The following is a 24,278-nucleotide window of genomic DNA, read 5'->3' as shown; positions in this document are numbered from 1 at the left end:
CAGAATCCATACAGATATAAACTTCACATCGGTACATGACTGAGTTTTTATGAAACATTTTTGCTCTCAGGTTCATTTGTATTGCCACTAGCAACGCTGGTGAGGCAGCAGTTTGTGGGGACCATGTGTGGAGGCTATTTTGTTTCCTTGCACTACTAAGTATCTATTTAGATAATCAATATATATGCTAGAACACTCCGCTGGATATACTAATTGAGATAGACAGTTACCATGATAAATTTCCAATAGAGGCATTAATATTTAAAACGACACCTACCGAAACAATAACTTACTCCCAGTGAGATCTAATAGCACTAGTTCAGGAGGTGCTGTGAACCTTCCATTAAAGCTAGTTGTGATCTCGTTGAATGTTTCCCTTTGTGTCTCACAACTCAAGGGGGTAGTCACAGCCTTTTTTTTTTTTTTTTTTTTTACATTACAAGGGCACTGGCCAAGGGAAAACAAAGTGTTGGAAAAAAAAAAATCCCGCTGGTTGCCAGGCCCTGTTAAGAGGAAAGTAGAAAGAGAAAACAAAAAATCTAAAAGGAGGGTCCAGTTAACGTAAGAGGTGTCTTGACACTCCTCTTTGAAAGAGTTTAAGTCATAGGCAGGTGGAAATACAGACACAGGTAGAGAGTTCCAGAGTTTACCAGTGTAGGGAATGAAGGAGTGAAGATACTGGTTAACTCTTGCATTAGGAAGATGGACAGAATAGGGATGAGAAGAAGTAGAGAGTCTTGTGCAGCGAGGCCGCAGGAGGGGGAAGGCATGCAGTTAGCAAGTTCAGAAGAGCAGACAGCATGAAAACAGCGGTAGAAGACAGATAAAGATGCAACATTGCGGCGGTGACTTAAAGAATCAAGACAGTCAGTTAGAGGAGAAGAGTTGATAAGACGAAAAGCTTTAGATTCCACCTTGTTTAGTAAAGCTGTGTGTGGATCCCCCAGACATGAGAGCCATACTCCATACACGGGCGGATAAGGCCCTTGTACAGAGCAAGCAGCTGGGAGGAGAGAAAATGGACGAAGACGCCATAGGACACCTAACTTCTTGGAAGCTGATTTAGCAAGAGTAGAGATGTGAAATTTCCAGTTTAGATTTTTAGTGAAGGATAGACCGAGTGTGTTTAATGTAGAGGAGAGGGAAGTTGAGTGTTATTGAAGAAGAGAGGATAGTTGTCTGGAAGGTTATGTCGAGTAGATAGTTGTAGAAATTGAGTTTTGAGGCATTGAACAAAACCAGGTTTTCTCTGCCCCAATCAGAAACAAGTGAAAGATCAGAAGTTAGGCGTCCCATAGCATCTCGCCTTGAGTCATTTAATTGTTGTTGGGTTGGGCGTCTGTTGAACGCTGTTGAATAATGCAGGTGGTATCATCAGCATAGGAGTGGATAGGGCATTGAGTCAGATTTAGGAGATCATTGATGAATAATAGAAAGAGAGTGGGTGATAGGACAGAACCCTGTGGAACACCACTGTTGATAGTTTTAGGGAAGAACAGTGACCGTCTACTACAGCAGCAATAGAACGATCGGAAAGGAAACTGGAGATGAAGGTACAGAGAGAAGGATAGAATCCGTAGGAGGGTAGTTTAGAAATTAAAGATTTGTGCCAGACTCTATCGAAGGCTTTCGATATGTCAAGGCCGACAGCAAAGGTTTCACCGAAGTCCCTAAAAGAGGATGACCAAGATTCAGTTAGGAAAGTAAGAAGATCACCAGTAGATCTGCCTTTACGGAAACCATACTGGCAATCAGAGAGAAGGTTGTGAGCTGATAGATGCCTCATTATCTTCCTATTAAGGATAGACTCAAAGGCTTTAGAAAGGCAGGAAATCAAAGCTATAGGGCGGTAGTTAGAAGGATTGGAGTGGTCACCTTTTTAGGGACAGGTTGAATGTGAGCAAACTTCCAGCAAGAAGGATAAATAGAAGTAGAGAGACACAGATGAAAGAGTTTGACCAGGCAGTGAGCGAGTTCGGAAGCACAGTTTTGAGAACAACAGGAGGGACTCCATCCGGACCGTAAGCCTTCCGAGAATCAAGGCCAGAGAGGGCCAGGAAAACGTCTTTATAAAGAATTTTAATTTTAGGGATGAAGTAGTCAGAGGGTGGAGGAGTAGGAGGAATATGCCCAGAATCATCCAAAGTTGAGTTGGTAGCAAAGGTTTGAGCGAAGAGTTCAGCTTTAGAAAAGAAGAGACAGCTGTAGAGCCATCTGGATGAAGTAAAGGAGGGAAAGACGAAGAAGTAAAGTTGTTAGAGATATTATTGGCTAGATGCCAGAAATCTCGAGAGGAGTTAGAATTGGAAAGACTTTGACATTTTCTATTGATGAAAGAGTTTTAGTAAGTTGGAGAATAGATTTGGCATGATTACGGGCAGAAATATATAGGGCATGAGTTTCAGCAGTTGGATGGCTACGGAACCGTTTGTGAGCCGCCTCTCTATCATTGACAGCACGAGAACAAGCAGAGTTAAACCAAGGCTTTTTAGCTTTAGGGTTAGAGAAAGTATGAGGAATGTATAGCTCCATGCCAGAGATAATCACCTCTGTTATGCGCTCGGCACAAAGAGAAGGATCTCTGACATGAAAACAATAATCATCCCAAGGAAATCAGAATAGTACTGCCTTAGTTCCTCCCACTTAGCAGAGTTAAAATGCCAGAAGCACCTCCGCTTAGGCGGGTCCTGAGGCTGCACTGGAGTGATAGAACTGGTAACGGAAATTAGATTGTGGTCGGAGGAGCCCAACGGAGAGGAAAGTTTAACAGAGTAAGCAGAAGGGTTGGAGGTTAGGAAAAGATCAAGAATGTTGGGCGTGTCTCCAAGGCGGTCAGGAATACGGGTAGGGAACTTCACTAGCTGCTCTAGGTCATGAAGGATAGCAAAGTTGAAGGTTTGTTCACCAGGTTGGTCAGTGAAAGAAGATGAAAGCCAAAGCTGGTGGTGAACATTGAAATCCCTAAAATGGAGATCTCAGCAAAAGGAAAGTGAGATAAGATGTGCTCCACCTTGGAAGTCAAATAGTCAAAGAATTTTACATAGTCAGAGGAATTAGGTGAGAGGTATACAGCACAGATGAATTTAGTTAGAGAGTGACATTGAAGTCTTAGCCAGATGGTAGAAAATTCTGAAGATTCAAGATTGTGGGCACGAGAGCAAGTGGTGTCGTTACGCACGTATGCGCAACATCCAGCTTTGGATTGAAAATGAGGATAGAGCAAGTAGGAGGGAACAGAAAAGGGCTGCTGTCAGTAGTCACAGACAACTGTGTTTCGGTTAGGAAGAGAAGATGAGGTTTAGTAGAGGAGAGGTGGTGTTCCACAGATTGAAAATTAGAACGAAGGCCACGAATGTTGCAGAAATTGATAGTGAAAGTATTAGATGAAGTGTCAAGACACCCAAGGTCGACAGCAGAGGGCAGTCCGACCTGGGGACATTTATGGTCCCCTCCCAGAGGGGACTCGAGGCAGGGCGTGGTGAAGCCATTATTAAATTTTGATTTGAAGAGAGTGTAAAAGTGTAAGGTGTTGTAGTGTAGTGTAGGAAGTAGTAGAAGTTGTCTTTAGAGGGCAGGCTGCAGCTGCTCAATTGTATAAATGAGACCACAAAGGGAACCGGGAAGAGAGGACACGGGGAATCACTCAGTCTGCAGCACTGCCTACATCCCCGTAAGTACCTCTCCTGGAGTATTCCACCGGGCGGCAGGTGACTACTGCCTACTACTACCCTTTAAAGACAGCTCTCCTTCTTCACACAAAACTACATGCACTTACCACACATACATCCTTCACTCCAAATCAAAATTTAAAAGAGAAATGGGACCCCAAATAAACAACGCCTCGGAGTCCCCCTCTGGGGAGGGGACCAAAAATGTCCCCAGGTCGGACACCTCTCCTGTTGAAGACCACAAATGCCTTGACACCTCCCTCAACTTTTTCTACATTAACTTCTGCAACATTCGCGGTCTTAGATCTAATTTTCGATCTGTGGAACACCATCTCTCCTCTACTAAACCTCATCTTCTTTTGCTTACCGAAACACAGCTGTCTGAGGCAACTGACAGTAGCCACTTCTCTGTTCCCTCCTACTTTCTCTATTCTCATTTGCATTCCAAAGCTGGATGTTGCGTCTATGTGCGCAACGACTTAACTTGCTCTCGTGCCCACGCTCTTGAGTCTTCCGAATTTTCCACCATCTGGCTACGACTTAACAGTCACTCTCAAACTAAATTCATCTGTGCTGTTTATCTTTCCCCTAACTCTTCTGACTATAGTAATTTCTTCGACTACTTAACTTCTACAGTGGAGCACATTCTGTCCCTCTACCCTTTCGCTGCGATTTCCATTCTTGGAGATTTCAATGTTCACCACCAGCTTTGGCTTTCCTCTTCCTTCACTGACCACCCTGGTGAACTAGTCTTCAACTTTGCTATCCTCCATGACCTAGAGCAACTGGTGCAACACCCTACTCGTATTCCTGACCGTCTTGGAGACACGGCCAACATTCTTGATCTCTTCCTCACCTCTAACCCTTCTGCTTATGCTGTCACCCTTTCATCTCCGTTGGGCTCCTCCGATCACAATCTCATTTCTGTATCTTGTCCTATTTTTTCAATCCCTCCGCAGGATCCCCCAAAGCGAAGGTGCCTCTGGCGTTTTGCCTCTGCCAGTTGGGGGGACCTGAGGAGGTATTGTGCTGATTTTCCCTAGAATGATTATTGCTTCCGTGTCAGAGACCCATCTCTTTGTGCTGAACGCATAATAGAGGTGTTAGTATCTGGCATGGAGACGTACATTCCTCATTCTTTTTCTCAACCTAAACCTTCTAAACCTTGGTTTAACTCAGCCTGTTCTCGTCCTATACATGATAGAGAGGTTGCCCACAAAAGGTACTTGAGCCTTCCATCTCCTGAATCTCATGCACTTTATATCTCTGCCCGGAATCATGCCAAGTCTGTTCTTCAACTTGCCAAACACTCTTTCATAAAAAGGAAATGTCAAAATCTTTCAAACTCAAACTCTCCTTGTGACTTCTGGCATCTAGCCAAAAACATCTCAAATAACTTCACTTCTTCATCTTTCCCTCCTTTATTTCATCCTGATGGCATCACTGTCATCTCTTCTGTCTCTAAAGCTGAACTCTTTTCTCAAACCTTTGCTCACAACTCCACCTTGGACGATTCTAGGCTTGTCCTCCTCTCCTCCTCCCTCTGACTATTTCATGTCTACAATCAAAATTCTTCGTAATGATGTTTTCCATGCCCTTGCTGGCCTAAACCCTCGGAAGGCTTATGGACCTGATGGGGTCCCTCCTATTGTTCTCAAAAACTGTGCTTCCGTGCTTGCACCTTGCCTGGCCAAACTCTTCCAACTTTGTCTATCGACTTCTACCTTTCCTTCCTGCTGGAAGTTCACCTACATTCAGCCTGTTCCTAAAAAGGGTGACCGTTCTAACCCCTCAAACTACCGTCCGATAGCTTTAATCTCTTGCTTGTCTAAAGTTTTTGAATCTATCTTGAATAGGAAGATTCTCAAACATCTGTCACTTCACAATCTTCTGTCTGATCGCCAGTATGGCTTCCGTCAAGGTCGCTCTACTGGTGATCTTCTGATTTCCTTACTGAGTCTTGGTCATCCTCTTTAGAGATTTCGGTGAAACTTTTGCTGTTGCGTTAGACATATCAAAAGCTTTTGATAGAGTCTGGCATAAAGCTTTGATTTCAAAACTGCCCTCTTACGGCTTCTATCCTTCTCTCTGCAACTTTATCTCATGTTTCCTTTCCGACCGCTCTATTGCTGCTGTGGTAGACGGCTACTGTTCTTCTCCTAAACCTATTAATAGTGGTGTTCCTCAGGGTTCTGTCCTGTCACCCACTCTCTTTCTATTATTCATTAATGACCTTCTTAACCAAACTTCTTGCCCTATCCACTCCTACGCTGATGATACCACCCTACATCTTTCCACGTTCTTTCAGAGACGTCCAACCCTTCAGGAAATTAACAGATCACGCAGGGACGCCACGGAACGCCTGACTTCCGATCTTTCTAAAATTTCCGATTGGGGCAGAGAAAATCTAGTAGTTTTCAATGCCTCAAAACTCAATTCCTCCATCTATCAATTCAACACAACCTTCCAGACAACTATCCCCTCTACTTCAATGACACTCAACTGTCTCCCTCTTCCACAATGAATATCCTCGGTCTGTCCTTTGCTCATAATCTTAACTGGAAACTTCACATCTCATCTCTTGCTAAAACAGCTTCTATGAAATTAGGTGTTCTGAGGCGTCTCCGCCAGTTTTTCTGGCCCCTCCAACTGCTTACTCTGTATAAGGGCCTTATCCGTCCCTGTATGGAGTACTCTTCGCATGTTTGGGGGGGTTCCAGTCACACAGCTTTGCTTGATAGGGTGGAATCGAAAGCTCTGTCTCATCAACTCCCCTCCTCTGACTAACTGTCTTCAGTCTCTTTCTCACCGCCGAAATGTTGCATCCCTTTCTATATTTTATCGCTGTTTTCATGGTAACTGTTCTACTGATCTTGCTAACTGCATGCCTCCCCTCCTCCTGCGGCCACGCTGCACAAGGCTTTCTTCTTCCTCTCATCCCTATTCTGTCCAACTCTGTAATGCAAGAGTTAACCAGTACGCTCAATCATTCATCCCTTTCACTGGTAAACTCTGGAACTCCCTCCCTGCATCTGTATTTCCGAATTCCTACAACTTGTCTTCTTTTAAGAGGGAGGTATCGAGGCATTTGCTCCCCTAATTCTGGCTGACGGTTTTGGCACTTTTTGTACTCTTTGGAGAGCCAGCGCTCAAGTGGGCTTTTTCTAACTTTCTTTTTTTTTTTGCCCTTGGCTGGCCCTCTTCCCTACGTGTAAAAAAAAAAAAAAAAAAAAAAAAGCTGATTGATCAGACTTGTTTGCCTGACTGCTACACGAAATTCTAGCTCAGGAAAGCTGCTGATTGGGATGGAGGTAGATATAAGCATGCACTGAGATGAGTAAATAACATTGATACGTTGATGAACGAACATCAGGAAGATGGGGGAGGCGAGGGAGAAAGCAGGGAATGGCTGAGTCAGACTGAGGGATCAGGGTGGGATTGGTTACGGGACTCCAGTCCATACCTGTGTCCGAAAAAGATCGTAGTGCGTTTCTTTTTTTTTATTATGTAAGAGGGACAACCGGCCAAGGGCAGCAAAAAGATGATAAGTTCACAGCAACCCCTGAACCAGTGCTATTAAACTTCACTTTCGGCAGGTGTCTACTGCCTCCTCCATATAAACCATACATGGTAGACTATCTTCACATTTACATTGTTAGTCGTCATCTTGAACATTTATATACATAAGAAATAATAAAACTTTGCCTGATCTTATAGCATGACGAAAAATGCATGAATGTGAGACATGGATGTGCAAGTTAATCACCAACAATGGACCTCTTCAACACTAGGTATATTTACCTTGTTTTTTGGGTGTGATTAGACTATGTTATTTGCATTAGAAAGTGTATGTGGAGGTCAGAAGATCGATGGCCAATCTTCATTATTCTAATCCCAACATATTTTCTGAAGCTGTATAAAATCGTTAAATAGTAACCACAATGAGTATGAAAATGCATCCTGGTACTAGATTAAAATTTGAAAAGGTATACCTTTTAATGAAAGAAGTCATTAGGTGTTATATTCTTATGAAAAATAGTCCTGTTATGAACCAGAAAATTAATTAATTCTTGATGTGCTGATCGCTAAGAGAAATGTGACGCCGACATGTCACATAATGCTCTGTTCTCGCCACCAGATGACTTACAGCATCACTCAATGGCAATGCAATACACTTCTGTGAGACGTTGTGGAGTGTGCTTGTGTTGATTAATTGTTGGGGTATGAAGCTTGACTTACCATGATAAACTGCGTCTGTGGTGCGGATCTTGGGACCTGCTATTGGCGTAGTTGTGCTGTTTGTGGGATACAAATATCAGAGGCAACAATTTATATACTGAGTATTTCAATTAAAAAACTGGACCTATTTACTGAAGTTCACTTTCGAATAGTTTAGGCATACACGGCAATGCACAAACCATTGTTCAAAGTTTTGAATTTGTTTTGCTTTTGGGTATCTTAAGAACTTTTATGAAGTTTTCAAAAAATTGTCAACTGCATCACCTTTATGATGAGTAAAACCAGTCTTTTTTTGTGTGTGTATCAAGACAAAGTCGAGAGGATAAAAGCTGGGAAAGAGAGAGGAGGGGATGAAAGTTATATTCTGACAGAAAAAAAGGGAAGGAAACAGAAGAGGAAATGAAAGCTGGGAGATAGAGAAAAGATATCTAAACTGGGTAGGAACGAGAAAAGGATATAAAAATTGGGAAGGAAAGAGAAAAGGATGTAAAAACTGGGAAGGAGAGAAGAGGTAATGAAAACTGGGAAAGAGAGAAGGGGATGAAAAATGGGAAAGACAGAATAGGGAAATAAAACCTAGGGGAGCAGTAAAGTTTTGATGGACGTGTGATAAAACTAAGGAAAAGTAACAATGGAACTGTTGAGTTATCAGCAAAATTATTCAATGCGCAGTCACAGAGCAACAGGCTGAATGAGTGAGTGCATATGTGGCAATACTTATGACTATTAAATTTGGAGATAAGTTGACTTTGAGTGTTTAAGTAAGTGTGTGTGGTGAATTGTTAATAAAGATGGTTGAAGATATTACAGAGTAATTGCAAAGAACCACATAGCTTTAGATAGCCAGATTTCTTTTAACCAGGTGTTTGCTATGAGACAAGTGCATGTAAAGCATTTTCTAAAACTGATGTTTTAGGCATATTTAGGACTAGGGAAATATACAAAAGAATAGAGACTATGGGTTGGATGATAATAAAAGCAATAAGGTTTTATGTGAATGGCAGAGTATGTGTTAGAGTGGTAAGTAATACGAGAAAATGAGTTTGTTTCAGTATTGCTGCAACAATGATATTTTGTTTAGTATTTTTACAGATTGTATTATTAGACAAACTGATGAAAGATTAATGTAGGTGCAGTGTAAAATCTGAATCTGCTTTTGTTTATGGATACCACACAGGTGTGATACTTGTTTCATTATTGGAGATACAGATTAAATAAATTGCATAGAATCAAATAAACTATCTCATCTTGATTAGACCCTGGGCACAAGAACAGATGATAGAAAAAGGCACTCACATGATTAATTGCTGACCTTACCAATTTCACCAACTCCCATCTCAAGATTAACTCCCAACTAACTTGTAACATCCCTTTCTGTACTTTTCTTGCTTTAGATATAATGCTCTAAGAATCACTGCTTTTCCTCTCTTGGTCTGAGTTTCTCAGCCTTCATGGTATCCTTATAGAATCAACTTTTCTCCTTGGACAAGATCACCTTAAAATCACCTTTAAGAAGTAATATTCTCCATTCAATATAACCATTTTAATAGTTTGTAGAACCTTAAAGTATATCTCTTCATATACAAAAACATCTGTCTATTGCAGTGTTATTATAGTGCCATATCACTAGTGTCTGGCTTTCCTCTATCTCGTCAAGTTAACCACCAATAACTTAATAAAGGAGAGATATCTGTCAATTTCCATGACTTAAAAATGACAGGGATCCTCCATCCATCTCTTGGTGACAATGATGGCTAAATGACTGAAAGAAGATGAAGAGCCTGTCTGGGAATCAAGACCTTAGAGAAAGTTTTGAACAAAGGTTATTGCTGTTATTAAAATGTAAGGTAACAGCAGTTCCTATGTTATATAACAATGGAAGTCAGAACACAAGCTCATTCAAGTTCAAATTAAATTAGCAGTTACAACTTTGAAATCTACTATAATTCTTTAAATTTCAACACAAGTTATTCTATCACAATTATCATCAAACCAAATTAAAAGAAAAACAACTATTAAGTCCAGCTATCATGTTATCAATTCTTCAAATTTGACCACAAAAAGATATTGCACAAACAATTTGAAGGAATGAGACGAGGTATTTTCATGATATGTTAATCCTTTTCCTAACGCCTGGTATACTCTAAGCACTATACAAACAAAATGGCATTTCTACATTGTACTGCAAAATAACTCACACCTGAAGCATTTACAAACTTCACGTTTTTTTAATTCATCCCACATGGCTATCAAATAGGAAAAACTAATGGAATGCGCCTACTGGCTGTAGTATGTGAATACACCACATGATGTTGGAGTATTAACAGTTTTAACAAAAGCTTGTATTGTAATGATCATGGATTGTAAGTTGTATCTGATACATACTCTGCAGCTCCAGCACATGTCAAAGTGATGATGGAATGACTATTTACACAATGATTTATGTGACCACTTTCACACACAATTTTTTTTAAATTTTCTTAACATATCTCTGATGGCAAAAGCAACACACAATAACAATAACTTTTAACAATTGTGCAATTTCACTTTATTTTCACAGTAAAAAATAAATGCTATTTATTACTGACTGAAATTAGGATTAAGAGGCACCTAGTTGCAAGAACTGAGATTCTCAAGTAAGCTTAAAAAAATAATAAAATAAAATAATAATAAAAGATCTGCAACCAACTACCTTGACTACAGAAAAAAGTGGTTGTAAACTAAGATTTTTTAAAAACTGTAAAGTGTGTGTGTGTGTGTGTGTGTGTGTGTGTGTGTGTGTGTGTGTGTGTGTGTGTGTGTGTGTGTGTGTGTGTGTGTGTGTGTGTGTGTGTGTGTGTGTGTGTGTGTGTGTGTGTGTGTGTGTGTGTGTGTGTGTGTGTGTGTGTGTGTGTGTGTGTGTAAGGGTGCTCCACTGAAGTATTTTGTCAGTGTTTGCACTTATCTGAAAACAGTTTATCTATATATATTCATATATATATTTATGAGGAATACTTTATTCACAAAACTGAGTAGTTTGCTATACAATTACTCTAAGGGAAGTTGTATTTCTCTGGGTTTTGGCAGTAAAGACCTATTTCCTATCCTCAATATACATTTTGATATGTGAGAAATGTACATAAAATTCTCAATAAAAATAGACCTTTCTTGGCCACAGCATTACCAAAGCCTACAAATGTTTACAGCTGAAGTGAGCAATGACTTTCTAAGGATTGATTCTTAGAATAAATTAAATCCCTGGATCAAGCTCACATTTCACTTGCATTATAAGTATAAAAAATGCATCTGTACATGTGTGTCACTGCCCTGGAAGTTGGAACTGTATTGCTATCACAGTTTATTCAGAAATGACTAAAATACTGAGTGTATCTCAGTTTATAAATCATACAAAGCATAGTTGGAATCTCCTTATCATCACTACGGGAAGACACCCATGATATGCTGATGTTAATCAACATATGATCATTAACCTTTAGCTTTCTATGTGTACAATAAAAATAGACAAGGAGAGTGCTGTGTTAGTAAAATTTCAGTCTAATTCATACAAATATGAATAAAAAGCGCTTGAAACAACAATTCAGACAATCCACAGCTCATAGAACTCATGTAATGCATCAAATACTAATTTCCCATGTTCCAGCAATGGACAGATATGTCTACAACTATTACATACAGAATCTGTATGAAAACATAACAATATCTATGCCCAAAACCAAGGCAAATACAATTCATTCAACAGCAAACCCGCATGTTTCTTCCACAGCCTGAGTCAGCTTCTCCAGCATCTTGCTATATGACTCGTATGGGGGAAGGTCGATGCGATTGAAGCAGGTATGAGCTTTGGGAAGATTTTCTGAAAAATAATCATTATTTTAGTACAGAGGAAACCCACCATTCATACACCAAGCAAATCCTACAACTCACTATTCATCCAACTTTTTCACGTAAAATTTAACTGCCATTCTTACACTTGTCTCAGGCTTTGTACAGTGTTGCTTTGTTACTTACCATCCTATATATCCACTTCAGCTATTATATTACTATTCTTTGTTGAGCTGTGAGTGAGTGTGTGCATCAATAATGTTGAGAGACAGGCACAAACATGCACACAAAAGAAAACATATGAACATGACTATTTACTGAGAAAAACATAAACCATGATATTATTCACAAAACACAATCCAAGCACATTCATTCATCATAATGAAATGATGTATAACATATCCTAGGAAGCAGAAAAAGAAAAAGGAAACATCACTCTCCATTGTCTGATAAGATGAAAGGAGAGATGTAAATAGAATAGGCTAGCCAGTCATCACCACCAACTGCATCAAAACACATCTTTGTGGGAAACTATATTTTTTAACATCTCTCAGACATCTTCCCTTTCTCAGCTTTTTACTATGCGATCTTGTGCCTCGAATGTCATATTCTTCTCTCAGGATCAGTTTCTCAATATCTACTTGGTCCATTCTGTTGATCAATTTATAAACTTGTATCAGATCCCCTTTCTCCCTTCTCTGTTCCAGGGTTGGTAGATCCATAGCCTTTAGTCTCTCCTCATATGTCATCCCTTCAAATTCTGGAACCATTCTTGTAGCCATTTTTTGTAAAGTCTCTCCAACTTCCTTATGTGTTTCTTTTTATGGGGGGTCCACACTACTCCTGCATATTCAAATCTGGGTCTTATTATAGTACTTATCAATTTCTTCATCATTTCTTTGTCCATGTAGTGAAACACTAATCCAATATTCCTTAGCAAATTATATGTCTCTGAAAATTCTATCAATATGGCTTACTGGTTAATTGATTTTTTCCATCGTCACTTCTAAGTCCTTTTCCTTTTTTTACTTTCTCCAGTTCTACTCCATCTCCCATCTTATAGATTCCCACGGGTTGTCTTTCACTCTTTCCCATTTCCATGACATGGCTTTTGTCTACATTGAATTCCATTTCCTACTTTTTACTCCATTCCCAGATCTTATTTAGGTCTTCCTGCAGTATTTCACAATCCTTCTTGTGCTTTATAACTCTGCACAGTTTTGTATTGTTTGTAAACAGATTTATGTAGCTGTTTACTCTTTCTGGCATGTGTGTGTGTGTGTGTGTGTGTGTGTGTGTGTGTGTGTGTGTGTGTGTGTGTGTGTGTGTGTGTGTGTGTGTGTGTGTGTGTGTAATTCACCATGGTTGCCTGCTGGTCACCCAGCCAGTCTTCCGCATTACAGAGTGAGCTCAGAGCTCATAGACCGATCTTCGGGTAGGAAAGAGACCACAACACATTCCACACACCAGGAAAACGAAGCCACAACCCCTCGAGTTACATGCCGTACCTATTTTACTGCTAGGTGAACAGGGGCTACACATTAAGAGGCTTCTCCATTTGCCTCGCCGCCTCCGGGATTCGAACCCGGACCCTCTCGAGTGTGAGTCAAGCGTGCTAACCACTACACTACACGGTGTGTTCTTTACTGTGTTTGTGTGTTTGTGTGTGTGTGTGTGTGTGTGTGTGTGTGTGTGTGTGTGTGTGTGTGTGTGTGTGTAATTCACCTCCTCGGTCGCCTGCTGGTCACCCAGCCAGTCTTCCCCATTACGGAGCGAGCTCAGAGCTCATAGACCGATCTTCGGGTAGGACTGAGACCACACCACACTCCACACACCAGGAAAGCGAGGCCACAACCCCTCGAGTTACATCCCGTACCTATTTACTGCTAGGTGAACAGGGGCCACACATTAAGAGGCTTACCCATTTGCCTCGCCGCCCCGGGACTCGTGTCCGCCCCTCTCGTGTGTGTGTGTGTGTGTGTGTGTGTGTGTGTGTGTGTGTGTGTGTGTGTGTGTGTGTGTGTGTGTGTGTGTGTGTGTGTGTGTGTGTGTGTGTGTGTGTGTGTGTGTGTGTGTGTGTAATTCACTGTTTGATCTGCTGCAGTCTCTGACGAGACAGCCAGACGTTACCCTACGGAACGAGCTCAGAGCTCATTATTTCCGATCTTGGGATAGGTCTGAGACCAGGCACACACCACACACTGGGACAACAAGGTCACAACTCCTTGATTTACATCCCGTACCTACTCACTGCTAGGTGAACAGGGCTACGTGAAAGGAGACACACCCAAATATCTCCACCCGGCCGGGGAATCGAACCCCGGTCATCTGGCTTGTGAAGCCAACGCTCTAACCACTGAGCTACCGGACCGTTGTGTGTGTGTGTGTGTGTGTGTGTGTGTGTGTGTGTGTGTGTGTGTGTGTGTGTGTGTGTGTGTGTGTGTGTGTGTGTGTGTGTGTGTGTGTGCCCAGGGAGGTTTAGGCCTACCCACTCTCCTGCCATCCACACAAGCAGGACCTGCTGCATTCAGGTCATATGATTTTATTTTTATTGTCTGCTATTTCCACCTATTTACTTAGATTTTCGACTTGTTACATTGAAATATTTTAGTTTAACAATATTTGCCAACCAAAGTTCGAACATGGTAGTGAATAATTCCTTTATTCCATCTCATAGCAATGTAGGAAGGAAATGTGTCACGTTTCTGTTTTCTACTATTACAATACTAATTCAATTAGATCACTGTTTGAAACATATTGTAGCTTATTGATGACACCATTCATTTTCTGTGAATAATACATGTTCTCTGTTGATCAACACACTTATGACAAGGGTGGCCTACAGTTTTCCTAAAGATCTGACAACCATGCATTCTTCAGTGATACCACTCAGACCGAGACCCAGGAACCATTTTAGAGTAGACAGACTATAGTACAGCTTCCTGAAACAAACTGCGTATGTATTCATTAATACACACACACATCAAAATCAGAGGATGTATCTTGAAATCTCCCACTTGAAAGAGTTCAGATCATAGGAAGGTGGAAATGCAGAAGGTAGGCAGGTAGAGTTCCAGAGTTTACCAGAGAAAGGGATGAATGATTGAAAATACTGATTAACTCTTGGATTAGAGAGGTAGACAGAATAGGGGTGAGAGAAAAAGGAAAGTTGAGCAGAGAGGCCAAAATATGAGGCATGCAGTTAGCAAGACATGAAGAGAAGTCAACTTGAAAATAGAGGTAGAAGACAGCACAGGATGCAACACTGCAGCAATGAGATGTTGAAGATAGTCAGTTATAGAAGAGTTAGAAAAGAGGAAATAATAAGATGAGATGGCAGTGGTGCCATTAGGAAGAAATAAAGGAAAGAAAAGATAAAGAAGCAAAGTTATTGGAGATGTTTTTGGCTAAGTGCTAGAAGTCTCAAAAGGAGTTGGATCTTGAAAGATCTTGATACTTTCTATTAAGTCCTTTCCCAATATATTGATTTTTTCTCTTCCTTTACATTTTTAGGTCACTCAGTGGCACTTAGTTCCTCTCATCCCTTCCTTTACTGCTTTTGCCAAGCATGTTATCATTTCCATTCTCTCCATTACATCCAACAATGAATTCGTGAAAGGTTAAAAAACATTACCATATGAAAATCAATTCATGTTCTTACTTTGAAGTTTCCATCTGTTGATGTTCTTTACTTTTCTTAGTACAACACAACAGTCAAATCCTTCAACCATATTTCTTCAAATTTTAGCATCCATTAAGTCTACTTTCAAACTTAAATCCACACACAACTTTCATCACACTTTTCTCTTTCAAGTCACTTGTAATCAAGCATCCACCTCTAATTAACTTTTAACCTTCCACACTCCTGCATTTAGCTTATATTAAAATCTAATGCAGAAGGACTAGTGATAGGTAATTAAAACCTAGCATAGTGCATCCAGAGTAGATATAGACCAAACACTATCAAAAATGCACAGAAAAAAGTAAAAATAATATCAAATTTCAAGCAACACCTTTGCCAACAGTTCATCTCCTTACAAACAGCACATACCATTATGGAGTTAGGGATGGGATAGTCCAATGTTTAGGAAAGGACAAACACTGGTTTCCCATTCTCGTTTTCATAATGCATGAGATTTGCCCTTCCCTAACTCAATCTTTTTTTTATACTTCTGACAGGTGTTGCAGTAATTTGACTTAATAAAAGTCGTCACATGCATTCTTCAACTTTTGAACTTCCTAATTTTGGGTTGGTTCATCAAGAAGATTCATACTTTGAAAATTTCTACATACCTAACTAAACCAATGTAACAAAATAATATCAATGACTACCTGTGGGAGCATCAATCTGATGAATTGTGAAGAGCCTGGGTCCAGCAGCACCTGTGGATCCTTGCAGTGCCTTGAAGCCTTGGAGAGGAACACGTGAAGAACCTGTCACAAACTGCAGCAACCTTGCTCTCATTTCTTCTGTGTATGAGTCAACTATCTGCCAGAACCACCCAACAACTGGTGTCTCTGGAGTGCAGTGCTGTCAAGATTATAAAGAAATGTAATTCACTGTACAACCTTGGTTTTAATTTGTATAGATCTGAAGGAGAAAGACAGGTAAAGATCAAGTGTGTGTGTATTTACTTAGTTGTATTTTACAGGGTTCAAGCAGTGCTCATAGTGACTCGTCTCCATATCTACATTTATCTAACTATTCCTTAAATTTGTGTACACTTTCTGCTGTTACAATCTCATCACTTAATCCATTCCAGACGTCCACCATCCTATGTGGAAAACAGAACTTCTTAATGTTCTTCGGACACTGACTTTTCATGATCTTTTTGGAATGTCCTCTTACTCATCTATCCCTATCCTCCATCAGTGTTACCATGTCTTGTCTATCTATCTTTTCCATACAGTTTACTAACTTATACATCGTTACTAGGTCCCCTCTTTCCTATCTATCCTTCAAGGTTTGTAATTCCATTTCCTTCAGTCTTTCTTCATTGGGAAGATCCCTTATTTCTGGGATCATTTTTGTACCAGTCCTTTAGATTCTTTCTAGCTTGATGTCTTTCTGCCTGTATGGTGACCATAACACAGCTGCATATTCTAGTTTAGGTCTTATCATAGTGGTTATTATCTTTTTCATCATACTTTTATCCATGTAATTGAAAGCCACCCTGATGCTAGTTAATGTCTTGCGTGTTGAAGCAACTAGCCCATTTATGTGTCTTTCTGGAGTCCTATTGTCTTGTATAATCACTCCCAGGTCTTACTCTTCACTCCTTTTCATTATAATTTCTTCTCCCATTTCATATTCCCATGTAGGTCTTCTATTACTTTAATCATTTCCATTACTTGGCATTTCCTGGTACATGGGATCATGGCAATTTGACGGGGTTAGGGAGGTTTTTCATCAGTCAAATCAGCGTTTATTCGAATCGTGAAGCAATTTCTCCCATTAGATACTTAAGAATTAGGGGGGATAGGGACCAACCTCCAGCCTAGACCCTTCAAGACATCACTATAACCTCTACAAAACAATAATTTAGACTAAATCAGTGCTATTAAAGGCTTCATTTTATATCTAACTTTTTTTTATTAAACACATTCGGGTGCTGTACAGTACATTTTTGGAAATAAAAAACGCTTGCATCGGTCTCGCGGTATTTGTCCCTGTTCTTCCAAATTGTTGATACTGTTGATCTAGGGACACCCATTTGCACTGCAACAACATTGTGAGCTATACCTGCCTCACACTTTCTTATAAGCTCAAGCTTATCTTTGAAAGGCAGGAAATTGTGCTTCTTAGGGCTGGGGCTGGAGGTGACTTTCCGTCGTCTTGAGTCAGACGAAACACACCGTTTTCCTCTAGCGTCAATTTTTAGTCAAATTAAGATCTATGGTTTCAAATTAACACTTTTATAATAAAATTAATTTTCTTGTTAATTGGAATGATGCTATAATCTCAAATCAACAGAATCTTGATAAGTAGATGTAAATATATTTGTGGCAAATTTGGGGTGGCAGCAGATTTGACCAGGTGGGTGGCACACGAGATAAGAAAGTCAAATTGGGGAGTCAGTCGGTCGAACTTTGAGAATTAGGTATTAATTAACTGAGTTCGAATTGATGATAATTTGAACTGCAAACGGTCGAATCACGAGGATCCCCTGTATTAAATTCTAATTTTCACTTATGGCACCAGTTCCAAATCTTGTCAATATCGTTCTGCAACTCCATACAGTCACGAATGTTCCTTATTATTCTCAAAAGCTTTGTATCATCTGCAAACAAATTTATATAGTTACTCAAACCTTCTTGTATATTGTTTACATATACTTGGAACATAATTGGTGCCAGCACCAAACCCTATGGTACTCCACTGGTAACTGTGTTCCAGTCTGATGGGGCATCTCTTATTCTTCTCATTTCCCTATCTGTTAAGTAGTCTGTCATCCACTTTAAAATTTTCCTTGTATTCCACTGAAGTGTTCTATTTTCCATAGGAGTCTTCTATGTGGTACTCTGTTGAAAGTCTTTTAAATATCTAGATACACCATGTCAACCCATCCGTCTCTGCCTTGTACTTCATCTGTTACACTTGTATAAAAGCTTAGTAAATTTGTTATGCATGATCTTCCTTTCCTGAAACAAAATTGGGAGTTATTTAATGTTTCCTTTCCCTTCAGGTAATATAACCATTTTCTTTCCCATAACACAAGTTAATGACACTGGTCTATAATTTAGGGGCTCAGTCTTTTTTCCTCCTTTGTATATTGGGACAATATTTCCTCTTTTCCTCTCCTTTGAAACCTAACCTAACTTAACCTTCCCTTCCATTAGAGAATTATTGATTACGTCCCAAATTGGTGTGTGTGTGTGTGTGTGTGTGTGTGTGTGTGTGTGTGTGTGTGTGTGTGTGTGTGTGTGTGTGTGTGTGTGTGTATTTACCTAGTTGTAGTTTTACAAGGTCTGGGCTTTACGCTCGTGTGGCCCAGTCTCCATATGGATCTACACTCATCCAATTTTTCTTTAAAACTATGCACACTCGTTGCTGACACCACTTCTTCACTCAAACTGTTCCACGTCTCAACACATCTTTGCGGGAAACTAGTATATTTTTTAACATCTCTCAGACATCTTCCCTTCCTCAATTTTTTACTATGTGATCTTGTGCTTCAAATGTCACATTCCTCTCTCAGGATCAGTTTCTCATTATCCACTTGATCCATTCCATTCATCAATTTATAAACTTGTATCAGATCCCCTCTCTCCCTTCTCTGTTCCAGGGTTGGTAGATCCATAGCCTTTAGTCTCTCCTCATATGTCATCCCTTCAAAGTCTGGAACCATTCTTGTAGCCATTTTTTGTAGTCTCTTCAACTTTATGTGTCTTTTTATAGGGGGTCCACACTACTCCTGCATATTCCAATCTGGGTCTTATTATAGTACTTATCAAGTACTTATCAATTTCTTCATCATTTCTTTGTCCATGTAGTTGAAACACTAATCCAATATTCCTTAGCAAATTATATGTCTCTGAAAATTCTATCTATATGGCTTACCAGTTGATTGTTTTCTTCCATCGTCACTCCCAAGTCCTTTTCCTTTTTACTTTCTTCAGTTCTTCTCCATCTCCCATCTTATAGATTCCCACTGGTCGTCTTTCACTCTTACCCATTTCCATGACATGGCTTTTTGAATTTCATCTCCCACTTCTTACTCCATTTCCAGATCTTATTTAGGTCTTCCTGCAGTATTTCATAATCCTCTTTTTGCCTTATAACTCTGCACAGTTTCCCGTCGTCCGCAAACAGATTTATGTAACTATTCACTCCCTCTGGCATGTCATTTATATATAGGAGAAAAAGTATTGGCCAATACTGACCCCTGTGGCACTCCGCTCTCTACTGCTCTCCAGTTGGACTTCATATTTTTAACTACCGTTCTTATTTCTCTCCCCCTCAAATAATTTTCCATCCATCTCAATGTGCTTCCCTTTAGACCACCCGTCTCCTCTAACTTCCACAGTATTCTTGCATGTGGCACTTTATCAAACATTTTTTTTAAATCCAAATAAATACAGGCAACCCATCCCTCTCTCTCTTGTACTTCTTCAATTATTCTAGAGTAGAAACTCAGTAGATTTGTTACACACGACCGACCTTTTCTAAAACCAAATTGGCTATTTGATAATAATTTGTCGTCTTCAAGGAACTCGATCCATTGTTTCTTTATTACTTTCTCACACATCTTGCATATTACACTCGTTAGTGATACCTGTCTGTAATTTAAAGGTTCTTCCTTCCTACCGCTCCTATATATGGAAACAACCTCAGCTCTTTTCCATTCTACTGGTACTGTGCCATTTTCTATTGAGCATTTGATGTTGTATATAAGACTTGCTAGTTGTTCCCTACATTCTTTCAGTATTCTTCCTGAGACTTCATCCGGTCCCATTGACTTCTCTTCATCCAGTTCCTTCATCATCTCTTTTATTTCAAACTTGGTTACTTTAATCTCTTTCATATAGATTGTCTCTCTATTACCCTGTGGCCATTCAAATTTGGATTCCTTAGTAAAGACCTCCTGAAATTTACTATTTAACAGTTCTGCCATACTTTTTGGGTCTTCCACCATCCCGTACTCTCCTTTTAACCTTTCTATTGTTTCTTTTTGTGTTATTTTTCCATTTATGAATCTGTAGAACAATTTTAGTTGCTCCTTACATTTTTCGACAATGTCCTTTTCATAGTTTCTTTCCTCTTCCTTCCTCACCTTAACATATTCATTTCTCACTACCTTGAAGTTTTCCTTATTTCCTGGATTTCTATTTCTCCTCCACCTTTTCCATGCTCCATCTCTTTTCTCCTTTGCCCTAGTACACCTTGCATTAAACCAATCTTTCTTTCCTTCTTCTTTAGGTCTATATTTTGGGACATATTCCCTGATTCCTGTTTTGTATATTTCCAAAAATATGTTATATTTCTCTTCCACCCTCTCTGAATTTTATATTTTCCAATATCCTTCACACACTGCCTCATCCTGATTTTCTTAAGATGTCTATGTTCTCTTGTTCTTCTATCTTCTATCACCAGCACCAAGTATTCCTGGTCTATCTTTTCAATGCCACTGACTATCTTATACGTTGTTATTAGGTACCCTCGTTCTCTGCTATCTTGTAAGGTTGGTAGTCCCATTTCCTTCAGCCGTTCTTCAAATGTTAGGTCCTTTAGTTCCGGCACCATCTTTGTAGCAATCTTCTGTATCTTTCAAATCTTCTTATATCCTTTTTAGAGCTTGAAGACCACACCACTGCTGCATATTCCAGCTTTGGACGTATCATGCTTGTGATAATAGTTTTTTCATCATATCTTTGTCCCTGTACTGAAATGTCACTCTTATATTAGTCAACATTTTATATGATAATCCAAATTTCTTGCTTATGTGTTTTTTGGGGCTCAGATTTTCCTGTACAATCACTCCCAGATCTTTTTCCGCTTTAGTCTTCATTATTTGTTCCCCTCCCATCAGATAGTTCCATACCAGTCTCCTTTTGCTCTTTCCTAGTTCCATTATGTGACATTTCTTGGCATTAAACTCCAATTTCCACTTCTTACTCCACTCATAGATTTTGTTTATATCTTCCTGTAACAGCAGACAGTCCTCCCTGGTTTTGATAACTCTTAGCAGCTTTGCATCATCAGCAAATAAATTAATATAACTGTTTACCCCAATGTGAATGTTATTTACATGAAGCTGAAACATAATGGGGGCTAGCTAACACTGACCCTTGTGGCACTCCGCTTGTTACTCTACCCCAAAATGAATATGTAGCTCTGATCACAGTTCTCATCTCCCATCCTTCAAATAATCTCTTGTCCATTCTAGTAAAGTTCTTCACAGTCCTCCTATGTTCACTAGTTTCCAAAGTAGTCTTCCATGAAGGACTTTATCAAAAACCTTTTTTATATCCGGGTACAGGGGATCCTCGTGATTCGACCGTTCGCAGTTCAAATTATCGCCCCAATTCGAACTCAGTTAATTAATACCCAATCCTCAAGGTTCGACTGACTGACTCGCCAATTTGACATTCATATCTCCCGCTCCACCCAACCAGTTGAAATCCGCTGCAACCCCAAATTCGCCGCAAACCCGCCAGGCAGAAGCGTAAACCGATGCTACCCTGTGTCGTTACTAAGGCGGTGTCACACTAGAACTTTTCCATCAACTTTTTCTGTCAACTTTCTGAAGACTGTCAACATTTGTCGACACTGGTCGTCACACACAAGCTTGCTTCCGTCTTTGTCGCATTTGTCAACTGTAAACACACATGGCGGCCCCTTCACCCCCAGCAAGCCGTTGCTATTTTTGGCCTTTCATGATCTCTATGAGAAATTCTTCAGACAACTTTGTCCACTCATAAACAACAGAGCTGGCATCTTGGCCAGTTGTTCCTTGGAAGTTCTGTCTTAGAACATACAATGTAAACAAACAACTGAATTACTTTTCACTGTTAGGCTAGGACAAAAAAAAAAAAAAAAAAAAAAAAATATATATATATATATATATATATATATATATATATATATATATATATATATATATATATATATATATATATATATATATATATATATACAAATATATTCATATCTCCTTATTAAGATTCTATTGATTTGAGATTATAGCATCATTCCAATTAACAAGAAAATTAATTTTATTATAAAAGTGTTAATTTGAAACCATAGATCTTAATTTGACTAAAAACTGACGCTAGAGGAAAACGGTGTGTTTCGTCTGACTCAAGACGGCGGAAAGCCACCTCCAGCCCCAGCCCTAAGAAGCACAATTTCCTGCCTTTCAAAGATAAGCTTGAGCTTATAAGAAAGTGTGAGGCAGGTATAGCTCACAATGTTGTTGCAGTGCAAATGGGTGTCCCTAGATCAACAGTATCAACAATTTGGAAGAAAAGGGACAAATACCGCGAGACCGATGCAAGCGTTTTTTATTTCCAAAAATGTACTGTACAGCATCCTAATGTGTTTAATAAAAAAAAGTTAGATATAAATGAAGCCTTTAATAGCACTGATTTAGTCTAAGTTAGTGTTTTTTAGAGGTTATAGTGATGTCTTGAGGGGTTTAGGCTGAAGGTTGGTCCCTATCCCCCTAATTCTTAAGTATCTAATGGGAAAAATTGCTTCACGATTCAAATAAATGCTGATTTGGCTAATGAAAAACCGCCCTAACCCCGTCGAATTGCGAGGATCCCCTATATACTGTGTCCACCCATCGGTCTTTGTTTTCCAGTCCTGCAATAACTTTCGAGTAGAAGCTTAATAAGTTTGATACACATGACCAACTTGTCCTGAACTCAAAATTGTCTGTTCGATATGACTTGTTCCTCTTGTAGATTTTTAACCCATTTTTCTTTGATAATTATTTCACACAACTTCCCTAAAACTCTAGTAAGTGACACTGGTCTGTAGTTTAATAGTTCAGTTGCGTTTCCTTCTTTAAATATCGGTACAGGCAACCCCCACTTAACAAACTGGTTACGTTCCTAAAAAAACGTTCGTTACACGAATTTTCATTAAGCGAACCAATTATAACAAGTTTGACCCCTGATTTGAACTTCCATTGAGAGTAAACAAAGCGAGAGTGCATCATAGTACAGTAAAAGGTTTAATGAAAGTAAAAATTATGAAGTTAAACATTTAACCAGTTTAATTTAAGACTAAGTCATTATAATGTACACTAATGTATGTATGTAAATAACTTTATAATGATGATGATCTTAAATTTATGAAGGGAGGGAGAGTCGAGTTGGAAAGACACTAGCTGGCAACCTGTGGAATGTGAACAAATGGCGCATCATTGTACCGCATACAAAACTTATGTACCACATTTCCACAAGACTTTCCATTTTATCCATTGCAGAGTCACGAGTTCCGGTGGTTCTTTTAGCTTGCAGGGAAGATATGGTCTCACCAGACTTCTTAATAGAGTCTGCTGACTTGAAAATAATAGAGACAGCAGACGGAGTCAAGCCATGGTGGCAAGCAATGCTATTAGTTTTCTCACCTCTCTCATGTCTGTGAATAATATCCAGCTTCACTTCGAGAGTAAGAGACTTCCTTTTCTTCTTAGCAACGCTAGGCGACATTGCAAGGCAGGTTGCAGGTCATTTTGTTGGCATGTTGAGCATGAGATGACAAGCTGGTGCTGGACCCTGTTTTTTGTTTTGAACTAAGAGCAGGGAAGGCTAGGGTAGTGAGTGGTGTGCATGTTGTCCATGAGAGACCCTGGTGTATTCAAAAGCCTGTCAGCTTTTTTTTTTTACGGTAAGGCCTATAGCGCCTGTAGGCTTGCATGATAAGGCAGGTCTTTCAAACATGGAAAAAATTACCTGGATAAAATTTTGTTAAAGCGAGTTTGGTGTTCGTTACATGAGCAGATGGTAATAAAAGGAAACGTTTATTGTAGTGAAATTTCGTTGTGTGAACGTTCGTTAAGCGGGGCTTGCCTGTATTTCCATTCTAGTGGAACTTTC

General features: G+C 39.6%; 1 protein-coding gene across 5 annotated transcripts in view; it reads right to left on the bottom strand.

The window, feature by feature from the left end:
- Positions 1 to 9,435: 9,435 nt before the first annotated feature.
- LOC123517135 (E3 ubiquitin-protein ligase SMURF1-like) overlaps positions 9,436 to 24,278 on the bottom strand; it is a 102,761-nt gene continuing 87,918 nt past the window's right edge. For all 5 annotated transcript variants that reach the window (XM_045277077.1, XM_045277072.1, XM_045277073.1 and 2 more), the window contains 2 exons: positions 16,062 to 16,260; positions 9,436 to 11,760 (listed from right to left, as the gene is read on the bottom strand). In XM_045277077.1, coding sequence (XP_045133012.1) covers positions 11,636 to 11,760; positions 16,062 to 16,260 — 324 coding nt within the window. In that variant the 3' untranslated portion in view covers positions 9,436 to 11,635. The remainder of the gene's footprint in view (positions 11,761 to 16,061; positions 16,261 to 24,278) is intronic.

This window comes from Portunus trituberculatus, chromosome 41 (genome assembly GCF_017591435.1).
Source record: "Portunus trituberculatus isolate SZX2019 chromosome 41, ASM1759143v1, whole genome shotgun sequence".
Lineage (NCBI taxonomy): Eukaryota > Metazoa > Arthropoda > Malacostraca > Decapoda > Portunidae > Portunus > Portunus trituberculatus.
Note: the sequence above shows the minus strand (reverse complement) of the source record. Positions and strands in the feature narration are given on the sequence as shown.